General features: G+C 40.1%; 2 protein-coding genes and 1 long non-coding RNA gene across 4 annotated transcripts; 2 read left to right on the top strand and 1 right to left on the bottom strand.

The window, feature by feature from the left end:
- Positions 1 to 100: 100 nt before the first annotated feature.
- On the bottom strand, positions 101 to 11,241 carry LOC123959765. Of its 2 annotated transcripts, none has more exons than XR_006822388.1 (3): positions 10,923 to 11,241; positions 9,971 to 10,056; positions 101 to 1,965 (listed from the first exon to the last, which is right to left on the bottom strand). It is a non-coding gene; the product is annotated as an uncharacterized LOC123959765 (long non-coding RNA). The 2 variants fall into 2 exon arrangements; XR_006822389.1 differs by lacking the exon at positions 101 to 1,965 and adding an exon at positions 7,189 to 7,243.
- selenoe (selenoprotein e) lies at positions 9,183 to 11,194 on the top strand. The gene is made up of 4 exons (XM_046034030.1): positions 9,183 to 9,325; positions 9,658 to 9,734; positions 10,006 to 10,084; positions 10,981 to 11,194. The coding sequence occupies exons 1-4, from the start codon at positions 9,203 to 9,205 to the stop codon at positions 11,122 to 11,124; spliced, it is 423 nt and encodes a 140-aa protein (XP_045889986.1). The 5' UTR covers positions 9,183 to 9,202; the 3' UTR covers positions 11,125 to 11,194.
- Positions 11,242 to 11,808: 567 nt separating the features above from the next.
- zgc:112294 (transmembrane protein 17A) lies at positions 11,809 to 14,051 on the top strand. Its single transcript, XM_046035970.1, has 4 exons — positions 11,809 to 11,935; positions 12,650 to 12,756; positions 13,342 to 13,455; positions 13,719 to 14,051. Exons 1-4 carry the CDS (start codon positions 11,809 to 11,811, stop codon positions 14,037 to 14,039), a joined length of 669 nt encoding a protein of 222 aa, XP_045891926.1. The 3' UTR covers positions 14,040 to 14,051.
- The last annotated feature ends 3,711 nt before the right edge of the window (positions 14,052 to 17,762 follow it).

Here is a 17,762-nt window from a genome sequence, read left to right as displayed (position 1 = left end):
TTTAGTCAAACCAGAACTTAAAAATAAGTCTTCATTTAATCGATTAACAATGACAGTCATCATATAGTGATTCTTTGAGAACCCTCATTATCATGGGGATTTGACCTCTCCTTGGCATCTTTTGTCTTTTTCCAGTGTACAATCAACTAGAACAACAAAGGTCAAAAGGGAGATATTGGGTGCTACACAACATAAATCGTTTATTGTATTCTTCAAAAAGATTTATTCAAATGCTCATTGATATTTGACCCTTTCCTGTGACTCTAGGCTACTGGGCTGCCAAGTACCGAGTCCTCCAGAGTCGTTCGGTCACAGCGGCTCTTCAAAGAGTCAGGGAGTTTGAGGGAACTGTTCATTTGGCTCCTTCAGGACGGTGGGACAAGAGCTCCTTTCATGGGGGAAAAACAGTGGAAACTCTGTGCTAAGGACTTAATCACGCGCTGCTTATGTGTCCTCTTTTGGCGAGGAGAAGAGGGATATAGCAGGGCTGGGCCACAAGGCAATGAAGGAGGATGAATGGATGGATATAAGGATGGATGGATAGGTCATGTGATGGGTAATTGGAACCAGAAGGCGAAGCAGCTTTGTTTTGGATTCTACACTTCTGGTGTTCTACCTACAATGTACATGTGTGTAATTCAAAAGTGTTTTTCAGGGCTGTAAAACTTCAGGGAATTAGGGACTATCTTATTTTGCCTTGATTTGATGTTGACAACAAATTGATGTTGATCTATGATCTAGTGATTTATAAACCACTCTAAAAAGATTGTTTTTTTTAAAACAATGAAAGATTCTCTCAGCATGGACAGCCTTTCCTCTAAGCACAGCTCTAGGGATAGCAATGTCAGCTAGTCTACTACTTTATTCTGTAATGTAAAATCACAAAAACTGTTGGATGGATTGCCTTCTATGGCCTCCAAAGGATGAACCTTGATGACTTTAGGATTCTCCTAGTATCATCATGAGCTTGACTTTTGAGACTCATTTTTTTTTGCCCATCTACCTCATCTGTATTTCATTGTTTAGTGCTAATTAAAATGTTAGCATGCTAAGAAACTAAGATGGTGAACAAAGTAAACATTATGCCTGCTAAACATCTGTTAATATTGTCATTGTGAGCATGTTAGCATGCTGATCTGAGCATTTAGCTCAGATAACCACTGTGTACAGTCTCACTAAGCTGGCTATAGACTTAGTCTTGTTCTCCAACCCCATACTGGAATCTAAACACTTTCCCCCACTGAATCGGCCCATTTTTCATGCGACAATGGCTTGAAGTCTGATTCATTGCCAGGATGGAGAGGAATGTTGACACAACTGCCTCCATCTGCCCATCCTCAACTCGCAGATGGAGAAGATTCTCAGCTGAGCATACCAACACATGTTCTCTGGCTTTTCATCCTTGACGTGTTGTGGGAAAGTCACACTTTGGAATTGCGTGTCACCACTGCGCAGCATTTCAGGATAAACTGTGTTGATTGAGCATGTGTACGACTTGTGATGGATTTCTGCGCTTGCTGCTTTTGAATGGATATAAATTGGAAAAGCCTGTGTATGATTATGGAACTTGGCCTTTTCATGTCCCCTCTGCAGTTAGCTATTAGTAATATTTTGCTGGTTTTATTGATTTGGTATTGAAGATTGACGTGTGAAACATAAATTCACTTTGGCTCAGGCAACATAAAATAACACAAAGGAGTGACTATACAGGAAAACGCAAAGCTTGGTCAAAAAGTCAGGGTTTGGCGTGTGGGAAGGGGGTTCAATGACATGTCGGCTGCCAATCTAAACATGACTTGGAGCTGGGGCATCGTCAGTGTGCCAAGTCTATAGAAACAGCTAGGCTTTAAAACTCAGGCCCTATGAGTCAGCCAAAAGCCCTGGACTCAGAAAACCTATTCCAGTCCCTGTGTTTCCATGACAACGAGAACAGATTGGAACCACATCTGGTAGCCATTTCAGTCCCTGCAAGGAGAGGAAGAAAGAAATTTATGAGTGAGGGGGAAAAAGACAAATATTTTCTGCAATGCAAAGCAGAAAGAAAGTGGAGTCGAGTTACACTTGAAAGAGGTTGAAAATATTAATTCTACCATGGACTCAGTCAAGAGCAGTTTTTCGGTGCCCATGTAAATTCCCAATAATGAGTTAAGCTTTACGCCATTTAAGTTGAGATCTTGCAAGAGGCATTAAGTGGAAAGCAACTTCTATTAGCATGGATGCATAGATATGCTAAAGAAACAAAGGCAAGATTTGATGTGGTCATAGAAAGCACTTTTCTGTGTAAATCCCCTTATTTGTTCTGGAAACCCATTGTTTAAATGCTTGCGTGTTGCATGAGCTTAGCACAAGCTATTTCTTGAAAATCTCAATGTCACAGAGAGTCGGAGGTTTTGACGTTTACACTTAAAAAGTCGTTTTTTATTCTAGTGTTCAAACCACCAAATGTTTCACTGTCTGACATAAATGTGTTTCTGTTGCAGCACGATTTCCTAAAATGCAGTCATTTCCCATGCCGATTCATTGCATCAGACATGGCCAGAGGAGATTTGAAAATGCTGTTTTTGTCTCTTATCCCTGTCGACGCGCTGTCTGCGAGAAACAGTGTCTAATTGCAGTCCTCCTTACACGTTAAATATTGTTTCTCAGCCCTGTGGAAATGCAGTAACTATGAAATGACATTTACTGGAAATGGAGCTGATGCTTTTTTTGAGCCAAAACCGCTGAAACTGAAGTCAGTGCGCAACCAGAATGGGGAGGAGAAACAGCGCTAGCATCAGATGTGTGTTTATAGATTTCCAGTGACATCTACTCACTCTGCGTTTTAAGACTGCCATTATAAAAGACCCGAAACTCCCTTGCAGTGGCACTGAGCAAAAAAAGGCCGCTCTTAATGCACAAATTAAGCGCAACCACACCACAGGCCGACCTCCCAAATAGATGCTCAGACAAGTTGGTGAAGTGCTGAAACTAGGTCAAAAGAGCTGAAACTGACCTGAGTAGTTTGAGATTGTATGAATTTGATGCAGCCGTGACATCTTGTGACGCTACTGTGAGTGAATGATCAGTATCAGTATTCTAGCAGCGTTAGGACATAGAGCTTCTGGAAGACACATACACACATCTTGACTGTGTTCATCTTGACTAGTTCTGTAAATGTGGAAATAGAAATGAATATGAATAGCCAGAAAAGTAATTAAGCCACAGTTTCTCTCTCTATCCAGATGGAGATTTTCTTTCTCTTTTTTTCTTCTCCACATGGAGGGGTGTACAAACAGTTGTCTGGGACTTCAAATTGCCCTGGATTTTTTCCCCTTTGTCAGCATAATTCTATGGAACGAGTATCAGGGGAGAAGATTTGGTTGGCTAATAGAAAGCAGATCAGTCAGATGCAGTTTCTTTCTTTTCCTTTCTTTCTCTCTTTTTCTTTATTCTTCCTCTTTCTTTTAAACCCTCTCTCCTTCTCTCATATTTTTCTCTGTAGCCTATTTCACTTTTCCCTCATCCACTCCTTATTCCTTCGCCTCCTCCCCATATCCTTTATTCCCTCACACACCCATCCATCCGCTATCTGTGCAGTAAAGTGGGACTTCAGACTTCATAATGTGGCTTGAGGTTTCAGCTTTCACATAATTCTACAGGCTGACCCAATGTTTTTTTTTTCCTTTTCTGCTTCTCACTCACTCCAACCGAGCGAGAGAAAGCAGAGCGAGAGAAAGAGCGAGAAAGCTGCTGCTTTATTCCAGATATTGAGATGGAAAATGATCACAAGACCAAATGTGTCTGCCCAAACCCAAGGAAAATAACCAGATGGCTTATGTTTTTATGCACTGAACCCCAACTGTCCTGACACTCAGTCCTGTCTGTGACCGACGAACTGTAGCTTACAACAGCTTTGTTGTTTGAGACAAAAACTTTCACTCCATTTTTTGTTTGCCAAATCCAGCCACAGAAACACATGTACAGTTACTCACCTTGAGCCATTTTTCAAACCACATCAGATTTACTTATCGTGTCTTTGTGACTCAGAGGCCAGGTCAGGATTATTCACACTCTTCTTATGCGCGACCTATTTGGTTAGACACACTTTCATAACAGCCTAAAAGAGAAGTTGCCTTTACTTGTTTATGCCAGAATATATTTGCTGTGGTTGCAGTGCATTGGCATGTGAAGGGTGAAGTGTTTGCTGTGTATTTACCGTCACCGTGGCTTTGTGTATGCAACCCTCACAGCCCTGTTCTACTTCACAGGCCAACACTGAAGCCATTATGGGGAGCCATGTGTTTCTGATTACCCAGGCGCAGATTAGAGGGAGGGGAGCAGCGGTTGCTGTCTGCGTGCCCCCTGGCCCCTCTCATGTGGCCAGCAACTAGACATCCATCAGTGCAAATCCCTCCGCCGCCCTCACCTCCTTCCCACCTCTATTCCAAACCTTCACATCCGCCTTGATGTCACTACCAGGCCTATCTATCACCTTATCCTGTTCCCCATTTAAATACGTGACTACTGGAATCTTTGTCAGTGTAGTGACCTACATATCGTACCAAAAGCACCAAGCTGTCACTGTTGTATTCTTGAAAATGTGCTCTTGTTCCTGAATCATAAAAACTGTTGTAACTCTGGTGTGTGACCACAAAAGACAAGGGATTTTTATATGCCCCTCTAGGGAGGTCAGAGGTCAGGGTGAGCTACAGAACAGCGTACCAGAGAGTGTGAGGAATCAATGATTTACTCAAGGACACTTCAGCAGGATGACTATGTGTCATCAAAGAGTCTGAAGGGAAGCTCAAATAGTAGTCAACCCAAAAAAGTACAAGCAATTTCTTCACATCATTTATCAGTGTCAAAACTTGCTTACAAATATAGTTTTTTAATGAGTACACTACATCCCAAAACTTTGAAGTGATAATCAATGAAAGTTTGACAGAGAATTTGTCATTCAGACAAATTCTAGTAATTTATGTCTTTCTATTTGCATTTAATACCAGTGGACTTTGAGTTTCTGCAGGGTTTTCATCGTCGTTTCTAATGAGCCAGACGGTGTTTAAAACAACAAGGTAAAAGCGTTATCCCCTAAGCCATATGGACGCAAATGCAGTATCCTATAAACCCATATAGGAACATGCTACACCCCTTGACCTGTCCTGAAAGTTACAAGACAAAAAATAAGGGGAGTGAAAGACAAGCATAAACTGCTTGCGGTTTCAATGACTTTGGTGCAAGTTAACACTATCATGTTATTTCAGTCAACAGTAGTAGTAGTAGTCTATCCCTTAGACAAATATATCACAATCACCGATTTCGGCATGGTTATTGGGATAGTGAGTCTGTGACAATTGTTGGACCATGGTGTGAAATTCACTATTGGGGGAAACAGCTAGCCTGGCTCTCTCCAAGGGTCAAATCCATCTATTCTGTGCAGGACTTTTGGCCAGGCGTAGTTACTTCCTATTCCTACTCATATCAGTCTCCTCATCTAACTCTCGGCAAGAAAACGAATAAGTGTATTTCCCAATTTGCTGGACTATTACTGTAAGTAAAAATACTGTGTTTTACTAAAGTACAGAAGAGTTATCTGCAAAATGTATTAAAAGTATCTAAAGTAAGTACTAATTATTGTTGTAGCTGGTCAAGATGCAGCAAATTTTAACTGTAGAAGAGATGTCAAACACTATCTCACATACTGCACTACAACTGACTAAATAGGCTATAATCTTAGCAGCCTTCTCTCACCTTCACCACCAACATGACAAAAACGCTGCAAACAAGGTCACTTGCAGCAAACCATCCTCATCATCCATGCCGGGACAACACAGATCCTCTGCCAAGGCAACCAGGGTCTCACACCATTCTGCGGCCTCCCTGTGTGGGTAAAATTGGAGCCACTTATTTTAGGTCTTAGGTTCACACTAACCTCAAGCTAAATCAAACTCAGTGACATTTTCGTTCACTCCATGAGCTGTAAATTTTCTTACAGTTACTGTCACGCATAGACACCCCACTCCATTTCCCTGTTTTTTATTGCTTTACTTGCTGATTGTTTTTAAATCAACTAATAAGTCATCGCTTCTTAAAGAGAATCACGGCCAAGAAAGCAGCTTCATGACAATCAATTGACAATTATCAAATTAACAATTTATAGATAAACTTGTTTATGTTGTGTTTTCTTAACCAGATGTGATGTCTTTTTAATGTAGCTATTGTGCTGTCACAAATCTAAGACACATTTAGAGGAAATAATGTTTTGTGCCTTGAACCTGAACCTCCACCATGTTATGTCTACTTACTGTATTATACAGTGGCGCACACTCATTAGCATTGAATTCTTACTGAATGAAGCCCTCCTCATGGCCGTCACTACTTTCAACACTGCCTCTTCTTTATAAGCAGACTGGAGCGCAGCAGGCAGAGAGGCAACAGGCATCCGCCCAGTTGCCCCAAGGCCCCAGACAGATAAGCACACACACAAAGATAGCCGTTTATGCTCAGACTCATATTTTTATTCATCCCCCGTTGACCAACGTACACATAAATGTCCACACTAAAGAACAGAGAAATAGACACTAGAGCAAAATATTTTTTCACAAACATGCACAAATGACTGTTCACATCATAAGAGAGCAGAAACACAACACAATGTCCTGCTGGCTGGTGGGCAGCATCCGGTGCTTTGGGGAAACAGGAAGTGTGTGTGTGTCTTTATAACAAGCTCTCCGAGGGAGGCAGGATTACAGTGAGGTGTTTTTAGCATTTGATCTTTTGCCAGCTGCAAGTGTTGCAATTTGCAAAACTCCTACGGGAAAAAAGTTTGTCAATGTTTTCATAATCTACTCTCAGCTCCATAACGCACTGGTTATAAACGGCCGTGCTCTCCCCTGTATGGCACGCAGCACAAACATGCTGATTGTGAACACATATGGTATGTATCCACACATATCGAGTGAAGAGTCAGCCCCACCCCCACTCCGCAGTGTGTTTTCTCCCCTCTCTTGTCAACTCTTTCTTTCTCTAAACCAACTATTTAAGTTCTTGCAGGCCGAACATACAATGTAAGAAGCAAGACTGGAACTTTAAAACACAAAGATGTAAACACTCCACAGCAAGGAAGTATACAGGCCTGTGGATTTATGATGGCTGCCAAGGGGAGGAAACCCTATTAAATAGGGGGACTGTTTTACTGCCATTTGACACATAATCTTAAACAGTACATGCAGAGCGCAGGACTCTGAGCTGCAGAGCTCTGTGTCTGGAAAAGATAGAAGGAGAGAGAGATGGTTATGCGTTAGCATTCCAGGCAGGAATGGTTTATTTTTGTTGGAAACATAATTGTCTGTGGCTAGGATTTGGAAGTACATTTTACCAGCTAAACTGCCAGAAAGTGTAAATGTGGACGTTACTGCCCTCTTGTGGTGACCTAATCTAATCTTTGCTTTTTCTCAACACAGCAGTTGACTAAAGTTGGAGAGCAGAGATGTTTTTCCTCTTTCAGGGTGTTAACATAGTGCAAATGTGCCGTGCTGTCATGAGGTCTGAGTTCACACACGAGTACATAATGGAATTAAACACTACTTCTCATGCAGCTACAGTGAGAAAGCAATAACGAAAAAGAGAGCAAAGAAAGAAAGAAATGCACTGGGGGTTTGCCATGTTAGTTGTATCTGTTGCTGATGATTTTGGTCTGAAACTTTGGAATATAAAGAATACAATGATGAAAACTTAACAAATGTGTCTTAAGATAAACTTTTTTTGACTCAAACCTGCATACAGAATTTAGAGTTAAACAAACAGAGTTGCCGCTCTCATCTCTGTTTGTTAACTACAGCTTAGCTTTGCATGAAGACTGGAAGCAGCGGGACACAGCTGGCCTGGTAGTATTTTATTATTTAAAAATACAACTAACACTTCTCAAGCTCAATAATTAAAAGGGGTCAATGGTAGTGATCAACCCACAGAATTATTGCCAACTCTGCAATTAGCTCAGCTTTTCATAGCTTTGTAGCATCTTTCAGCTCAGCGTTTTGTCTTACATCCCGCAACTTTGAGCCATCACTGTTCACTGTTTCTTGATAAACAACAGTTTGTCCATCCACCCAGCATTTCTCTGCAGGCAGCATGTTCTGCTGGTTGTCTGGCACATGTTCGCAACAAGTCTCTGGGAAGTCACTGTGCTTGGATGTTTGCCAAGAAGTAGTTACAGCATGTAACTCCCCGGAAAATGGTAATTTCTTCCATTTATGTTTGTGTATGAATTAAACAAACAACGGATGGGGATGACATGTTAATTAGTTTTAGAGGTGTTGTTAGACATATTTTTTTAGGACTTAGGCCAGAGCCAGGCAAGTTGTGTCCCCTTGTTTCTAGTTTTAATGTTAAGCTAACAGTGTTTGTATAAATGAGTGTAGTGTCAATCTTCTCATCTAACTCTCAAAGAGATGTTTTGGTGCTTTGCTGTTAGAAAAATTGGTTTCGGATTTATAAAAGTTTATTTACACCAATTAAGAAGTCTGGTAATTGTTTGACATTTTTCTAGAAGAATCCTAAACACATGAAGTGACTGGTGGTTGCCTTCACAACTAACCAATAACAAACCTATGAGTTTCAGTTGGAGAAGGTAGAGATGTTCTCTTAATACTGATCCTCTCCTACCAGAAACAATCCCCTGAGATTCAAAATGCCTTTCTTTTTAGTACACAAGCCAAATGAGTTTATCCAAATGTATTTTTCATATATCAAGTCTGTTAAAATTTGCTTTTCAGCAGCTATGAAAGTGTAGCTGGCTCTCAGGGGCCATCAACCACCTGCAAGTTAACGGTGTGGGAAAAAGTGATAAGAGCACAGATGTTCTGTGGTTTCTCTGGACACCCAATGACATCTGATGTGGAAGAAACTATAAACTATAAAGCTAGGGGCCTCTGCATGGCCTTTGAAAATATCAAAAACAGGCTTGTAACCAAGACTAGAGCAAAATAGGTATGCAGACAGGCTGGCTAACCAGTGACCTACTTCTCAGATTATAAAAAAAAAAGATAGAAAAACAACAAGAAACAGTAGGAAACATCTAACACAGGAGGGCACTGCTCCCCTATAGGAATGTGTCATGGACTTGTCCACCCTGGGAAACGGTCCAAGTGCTTTAAAGGGTTACATATTGTTGTTGTCTAATAACTCAGGCAAAACCCCTCAAACCTACTAAGTTGTCATAGAAATGTGGGCCTCCTTGGTGCTCGCTCTTGCCCTCGCTGTTAGGGCATCAGACACTAACAACGACACGACTAACAATGACACGGCGATTGACGAAAAGCTTGTTATAGCCAGAGGTAAACTGCTGGTAAGTATGGAATATAATAATATGGAGTAACTTTATCTGGATGCCTGTCATAACCCTAAAATGTTCAGGATTTTGTGATATCAGTGCAGAGAAAAGAAAACTTTGCAATTAAATATTTACACATGAAAAGAGGGCAGGGAGCACAGTAGCATTCAACGAGCAAATGGGAAAATGAATGAGATGAGGGATAAGTCATGTGCATGTGTCATGTCAGTATGTATTCTGCTGAGATATGAAACCTATTTCTGGCACCTTTGATCACACAACGAACGAAGCGTGCACAATGCTATTTGTCATGCTGTTTTAACAACTGTCTGTTGTCGTCCCTGCAGGCTCCCAGTGTGGTCGGATGAGGCATAAAGAAAATGCCAGAGCTCCATCATTTTCTCATGGAGCGCTGGGCTTTATAGTATCCTTGTGCTCTTCTGTTCCTCAGGCTTTTTGGTAAGACCTGACTTTTCCTAAAAAACACCACAGATTTTCTCATGACCTCTTTCATAAACAAAACAATGTTCCTAACAAGTTGCCAAGCCCAGTGCCAGCTCTGTGAGCTTTCCAAAACTCTGCTCTTCCAAGTTGAAATCATGCTGAGTGAGCCTAAAAATAGCAAAAACAGATGGATGTGATTTATTCTTCACTGCCTACCTGTTGTTTGCCTTGATCCGTTCCTTCCTGTGTAGCCACAACTTGGAATATGATTCATCGGAGGAGAAGAATCCACGTCTGATATTCTATAATGAAAAGGACGAGGTTGTAAAGGTGAGACGTGAGTTCAGGGATGTTTTACTCATCCGCCTTAGGATGGGGCTTATCTGGGGAGCGCCAGAATGTCAAGACAGATTCATGTAGGGGAGTTTTAAGACTGCCGCATCTGATATCAGATCCGCTGTCAGATACTAAGTCAAGGCCAAGTGTGCTTGAAAGAGAAAAAAAAACAGAAAAAAAAAAACAGATGACAAGAAAGAGGGAGAGTAAGAAAGTATATAAATTAGGGTTTCTGACAGCTGAGCAATATTTTTTCGTATGAATCTGATATGAATTTGAACATTTTTATGCCCTGAAATTACAACTGTTCAGTGTTTCTCACACACTTCTATTTTTTTTTAAAAGCCCTGCATTTAGACCAGCATGGGACAATAAACCTCTAAAATAAAAGCATACATTTCTTTAGCCACTTCTATGCACAGAGCCACAGCTGTGATTTAAAAGTAAACTATGTAAACTTGCTTTCTAGAAGTGTTCACCTTTCATTTCCTCTTATAAAGCTTAAGTAGGAGTTTTCTTTTTTCACATTCAGGCTCTAATATTTGTTGTTTTCATTTACTGCTTCATAAAGTGGGAGCCCTTTGAGACTGTAATTTTCCTTTAAATTAAGTTTTTTTTTCAGAGACTAAATCATTGAACAAATAAATGAAAACAAATTTTCAGGAGGAACCTCTCAGCAGTCACTGAACAAGTTTTAATAAAAATCCAATTTTGGTAAACAAAATTAAGGTACTGGTAAACTAAGGCGAGTCAGAACACAGTGTATATCTGGAGAAACATACATCTTTTCACACATCCATTTACACTGCATCACTACTTTTAAGCCTTTTACCATGTGTCCAAATGCATGTGCGTCTGTACTTCTCTTTGTTCCCTGCACGACACGTCAGACTGTTCCCGTGAAGAAAATGAAGGCGGACGAGATCAGCAGCCTGTTAGACTCACTCGGTTTCTTCAAGAGGTCCCAGAAAGGGGAAGAGGTGCCAGAGGAGTTCCAGCATTTCCCCCTTCGTGCCCCAAGGGATGAGCTGTGATGACACCTTGTGGCCAAACTTTGCCACTGCACCCCGGCCACATTAATGACGAGTGGGGCCCCAAGGCCAAAACGATAAGCCAGGCACCATTCTGAGGACTCGCTGGCCAAGTGCAGCGTGCAGTGTGTTAGTCATTGTTGTGTCACTCTGTTTATAGGCTGAATTTAAATAAAAAGGCGGTAAAACACCATAATAAATGATTCAGTGGATCATTGTGTGGATTATCTGTATGGGAGAACAATTATATGTGGGTGTAAAATTAGGACAGATTTCCTTTTTCTTTTATGAACATGCATTGTTCTGGTTTTCATTTTGGTCCCTATTCTGATGGCCAGATTTTACACTGTTTTATCTTTGCAGAGCTTAAATAACTGTTAAATTCTCTACTTAGATTTTTTTTAAAACTGAACATCATAAACAAGGAGTGACTTACTAACTAACTGCCATGCCGCTGTCTCAGCCTAATCCTCAACCCACCCCCTTCACTATAATCTGATTAGCAGTGGTGTCTGCCAGCAAGCGTCTGTGTGTGTCCATTTGTAGCTGTGACTTCATGCATTTGTTTACTTCTGTGATATAACACAACAGGGATTAGTAGCAGTAGACACAGGGTAATGAACACAGTTTTGGACTGTTACACTTCCTGACTCCTTGGCTTGGTCATGGTCCCCAGCTCTAACCACAATGCCTGTGTTTTACTCACCTGTTCCCGAGCACCTGCACATGGGTCTGGCCTATATGGGAGGCTCTGTGTTCACCAACAACAGGACAGCAGACAGCGACTTCGCCAGGGAGCAGGAGGACGTTTCTGGTTAGTTACTGATTCCACAGACTGTTTACTATTGTATAGTTTGCTGCTGTATAATGTAAGATACCATTTTAGAATAAATTATAATATAGTATAGTGATAACATACATGGGAATTACGTGATAATGTGTATCTGAATCCAATTCTGAAATCATATACTTAGCTGTGAGGGTATATGACATCAAAATAATGTGAACACTGCACTCTTCTGGACAGTGGGTTTGCTGAAAACCTAGTCTCTGATTCTCATATACTGTCATCATTTTTAATGATGTTTCTCTTGACATTATTATTATTTTTTTCCATTAAATGTTACTCTTGGGATTATTTACGTATATTTTAGAAGATTTATTTTTGTCATGCTGTTTAAAAAGTCACATGACAAAGTTCTGATTTCCTTACCTCAACTAGCTGCTTACTGGAATTAAACCTATAATGGACCTTTGCAGTGCTGCTAATTGTGATTAAGTTATAGTAGGATTTAAGTCTCTTTTTATGTACATTAATTTTTCTACCTTCTGTATACATACTTTTGTTCTATATTTGTATGGTGTTTGCAATACATAGACAAAGCATACCCCTGACATCTAAATTGTGGGATTTTGTATTCCATGCAGCTGTCTGCTAATGGGAATTGTACAAAGAAAACATTATGTGATCATCATAATAATGAGTTATGGACGTAATGAATATGAGTGTTTATGGACTGTCTTGCAGTGGTCAACGAGCTGGTTTCTCACCTTCCCCTGCAGATGCTACTGTACTTCAACATGTTTTATTTTCCCTGTTGGTGGTTTTCTGCTGTCTTCATGTTGGAAGTTAAGGTTAGTTTGTAGTGAGCTCTGATGACCTGCCATGTTGCATCATTAGTGTAAATGGACACACAGAAAAACCAAAAGAAGACTTATTCTTTTGGAGAGCAATTCATGCTGTACTTCACTGCACTTAAAGGCTGTACCCATATAAAAAGATAAAGTATACTCAAACATGTAAAAAATAATATTGGTGAGGATACTTTCTGTGTATTCCGAAGTAGCAGAAGTTGTCAAATTTAACCCACGTATTAAATCCACTATGTCAAATTGGAATACTTTTGACTTTGGCGCCGTCTAGCTGTAGCAGCTAAATAGACCTTATGGCAATCATCTAACCAGTAAAACTTATGGAGCGAAAGCAACACATACAGTAGACTGCACCACAGGGATAATCGCAATATCTCTTTCTTTAAAGCCAAGCATATGCCATCAGAATAATTTGAAAGATCTTATAATCACACCATACTTTTATCTGTGTTTTAGGCATTTTTGGCCACCAAATGGTACTCTGTTTGAAGTCCCATGAGCAGCAAGTCAAAATATGTTTTCGTACCTTCCTGACATACTCACCTCCCAGCTCTGCTTTATTTCCAGTTCTATTATCTTCCCGGGTACTACCAGGCTCTGCTCATAACCGGGATGATCCTCCTCACAGTCATTGAAGTGGTCCGACTTTATTTGGGCTACATTGGCAACCTTAAAGAAAAGGTATTCAAACCAACATCCTCTCTGAAGCCCAACGCAGAGCTCTTTTATGAACCTGAATAACACACCGGAGGAAGTGGCTGCTTAAGTATTCTGGCTGTGTGCGTAAACAATCAGCTCTTGGCTACAACTGTCTATTGAGTGTGTGCATGTATGTGTGTGTGTGTCTGTGCTTTCATGTGGATACAACTGAAGCACTTGATGCCTGACTGCTCTATCTTTGTATCGCCTCCATCCACCAACCCGAATTCTCACCCTGTCATCAGATGCCAGAGCTGGCAGCCTTCTGGCTCCTGTCTTTCATGTTCCAGCTGCCAGTGCTGCTGTTCTTCCTGACCGATGAAGGAATTATTATCCTGCCTTTAGAGAAAGCCGTCCACTCACTCTACCTCCTCTTCCTGCTTGCCCAAATTCTGGCCTCCTTTCTGGCGCTCAAGACCATGACCCGGAAGCTCACCCTGCTCTTCCATCTGCGGCAGTTTGGCAAGGTGGAGAACCTCCGCCATGCAGGAATGAGTCCTGTCTACGGGCTGCCTTACCACCGCAGCGTCCTGCCCATGTCCCCCACCCATGACATGTACCATTAAAGTAAAAATCCATTTTCAATTAACCTTGCATTTTTAGATATTTACATTTGGAATAATAATACAAATAACAAATAAACATTTTGAACTGATGCACTGACTCAGCTGATTTGACATTGAGGGGGAGTTTGTTCCACAGCACTGGAGTTAAAACAGTAAAAGTATGATTCCCCTGTTTTAAGCGTGGAGCATTTTTAACAACATTTGATTCTCTGATCTGAGGGGTCTCAGAATAAAGGGTTGAGAGTTCTGAAACGTAAAGAAAAGCCAGACCATGTATGGATTTAAAAGTAATCAGTAGAATCTTAAATTGAATTCTGTAACGAATGGACAGGCAGTGTAATTCAGCCACTACGGGAGTGATGTGTTCCCTACATCGAGTGTTTGTGAGAAGTCTCGCTGCTGCATTCTGCACCAGCTGTAGATGGGCAACTGCTGCATCATTTAGGCAAGTAAATAAGGAGTTACAGTAGTAGTAGGGAGGAAAGGAGGTTGTGGCTAAGTTGTTCAAGTTTGTGGTTTCTAATTTATACAACATTTATTTACTGACTATTACTAAGTAAACAAAAGAACTTTGTGTGCTTTAAGTTTGCCAGAATGCCTCTCAACAACTGCCAGAGAATAAATGTTAGCATTGTGAGTATTTAAATACAGCTATCCTACCCTTCTGTAAAAGCTGGGTTGTGTCATTCTTTATGTATTGTGACAACATTGTATTCAGGTCTTTTGAGGCCACTTTGCGCAGAAATGTGTGTCATATCTTTTTGTATGACGTCAGACTACTGGTGTAAAATGACATCTCTAGAAAGAAGCCTGTACTATAAGTGTTTTAAATAACACTGATGCCAAATCTTGACATTTGTTTTTGATGTTTTGAAAAGATGAAACATCCTAAAACATCACTTTAGCTGCACCATAAGTGTCAAAACCTGATGCAAGCTGTCAACTATCATGGAGTGGTATGACTGTACAGGGTAACGGAGGAAAATGCTCCATCAAACGACAAAATCGGCTCAGAAATACAAGCCAGTAGCTGCTTTTATCAAACAGTGTTAAAGGGTATCTTTTTATTTTTTTCTTCTTTAATGATGATGGATGATGGAGGCTAGAGTGGTAGATTAAATTTTTTGCCCATGAGACAAGATTAGGGTACCCCGGGCATAAAGCAAGCTGTTCTTTTGTTTCTGGAAGGAACAATGTGAGACTTACATTAAATGTTTCCAATTTATCTTTAAGTCGTTCCTACAGTATAGAATATTAGCTTTACTGTTTCATAAGTGGGATGCAGCAATCAAATTTCTTAAGGCTTGTAAAGTGAAAGAACTGCAGCAGAATTGTGTTAAATATTGATGACCACACAGTGGCAGTCAGCGACCAAAAGAGGGATGGGGAGCATTTGACAGTGCTGCAAAGTCCAATGAGAACAGATTACTATGCAGCACATGTTGGTCAGGAAACCCTCTGGCAGCAGGATAAAGGTTAGGCATGTCCACACTTGAATATGATATATCATGATGTATTTTTTGATGATCTATAACCCCACATCATGTCTACATGGAAATCGATTTCATATTTTGCTGTGTACACCTCGTTTTCCTCTGTTTGGATGTAAATACAGCCACTATAGATGTCACACTTGTTTTACAACAAGCTTACTGCCAGTACTCAGTGTTCTATTATTTCTTTGCTGTTGAGAAATTATTCTGTTTGGTGCACTACGTTGTCAACAAGCAGGCTATGTGAGAGACACAATTTCTGTGATTCAACATGCTTATTCCGCTCTACTTTATATTCAGGAAACACCAACCTGCAGTGGCTGCTGCACTGTTCATGGAGGGAAGAAAATGGAGGGTTGTAATGTACACTTACCACTTTATGTACTGTAGAAGTGGTCACATATTGCAGCAGAGAAGAAAGATGTGGAAAATATATCTATTTACTTTTCAATGTATCTTGGTTGTCCTTAGAAATAACACTTGAGGGTTGAAACAAGTTAAACTGACCTAATAAGCAAGTTGGTGCCAAACACATGGAAAATATTCCATGGTCCTAAGACTTTTTAACCTCAATTAAAAATGCTAGACGTCTTGAATTTTACCAGTGTGACCTTGTAGAGAGGAAAAGCTGTGCTTCAAGCACTTTTAACTGAAAAATGCATTAATTTTGCACACCTTACTACAATTTTCACTTAAAAGGACATACTTTTTTTATTTTTATGTTGATACTTGGTTTGACATATGTTTTACTCTATTCCTCTAGTTACTCTTTTCTTTGAGGTTCTTTTGTGTACTGCTGCATTGACATGCAAATTACTTTACCCCGGGCATAAATAAAACATCTTTCTACCAATCACATCTTATACATATTGTTCAACTGGGAATTTTATTTACAACAAGAATCTGCCAAACTCGTGAGCCCTCCACCATTTTAAAGTCATACGTTTTTCAGTAAGATGTAATACATTCATTTGGCAAGAGTGTCAGGCCCTATAATCTTTTTGTCAGGCCCTATAATCTTTTTCTCCTCTTTGAGGTTTCTTCCTTAATCACCTGATTTTGTTCACCTGCACCTTGTAACTCATTAGCTCATCCCAGTTTATATATAGAGGGCGGTTTTTTAGTTGATGTTTTCCAGATTGTTTGTTGTCTGTCTGTACCTGTGGTGCCTAATTATTACTGTTTCCTGTGTTACCAGATTAGACCACTTATCATGTGTAGATACCCTATAGTAATAATAATAATAATAATAATCTTGTAGAGAACTTTTCAAAAACAAGTTACAAAGTGCTTTAACAAGTGTTAAGACAATAATACCCAAAAAACAATAATATAAAAACAATACAAGATAAAGAAAAGAAAAGACTAAAATACACGTTTAAGATAAATATAAAATTAGTAAAATAGAATAAAATAAAAGGGATAAAATAAAGTCAAATAAGATCGGGAAAGACTCTCCTATAAAAGTATGTTTTAAGAAGGGACTTAAAAGAGTTCACTGACTCAGCCGACCTGATTTCCTCGGGCAGGCTGTTCCAGAGCCTCGGGGCCCTGACAGCAAACGCTCTGTCCCCTTTAGTTTTCAGTCGAGACTCTGGAACAGACAACAGACCTCTACCCGAGGATCTCAAGGTACGTGCTGGTGTGTATAGAACTAAAAGTTAAGAAATATAACAAGGCAAGAGGCCATGAAGAGCTTTAAAAGTGATCAATAGAATTTTAAAGTCAATTCTAAAACATACTGGGAGCCAGTGTAATGAAGCTAAAATAGGAGTAATGTGGTCATATTTCTTTGTTATGGTTAAAAGCCTGGCAGCTGAGTTCTGGACAGTCTGGAGTCGATCAATAGATTTTTGGGTTAAACAGGTGAAAAGGCTGTTGCAATAATCCAGGCGTGATGAGATGAAGGCGTGTAAAATGGTCTCGGTGTCCTTAAAAGTTAACATAGATCGAATTTTTGCTATATTTCTAAGATGATAAAAACAGGATTGAACAAGCTTTGTGGTATGCTGCTCGAAATTTAAATTACTATCAAACCAGACACCAAGGTTCTTTGCCACAGGCTTAATGTGATTTACTAGGGAACCAGCAGATGACAGTATTTGTTTTGCCATCTGCTGGGACCCAATGATCAGGATTTCTGTTTTGACTGAGTTCAGCTGGAGGAAATTATTTGACATCCATTTTTTAACTTCACAAAGGCAGTTGTTAAGTGAACTCAGCATTCCAG

This window comes from Micropterus dolomieu, linkage group LG21, assembly GCF_021292245.1.
Source record: "Micropterus dolomieu isolate WLL.071019.BEF.003 ecotype Adirondacks linkage group LG21, ASM2129224v1, whole genome shotgun sequence".
NCBI lineage: Eukaryota > Metazoa > Chordata > Actinopteri > Centrarchiformes > Centrarchidae > Micropterus > Micropterus dolomieu.
Note: the sequence above shows the minus strand (reverse complement) of the source record. Positions and strands in the feature narration are given on the sequence as shown.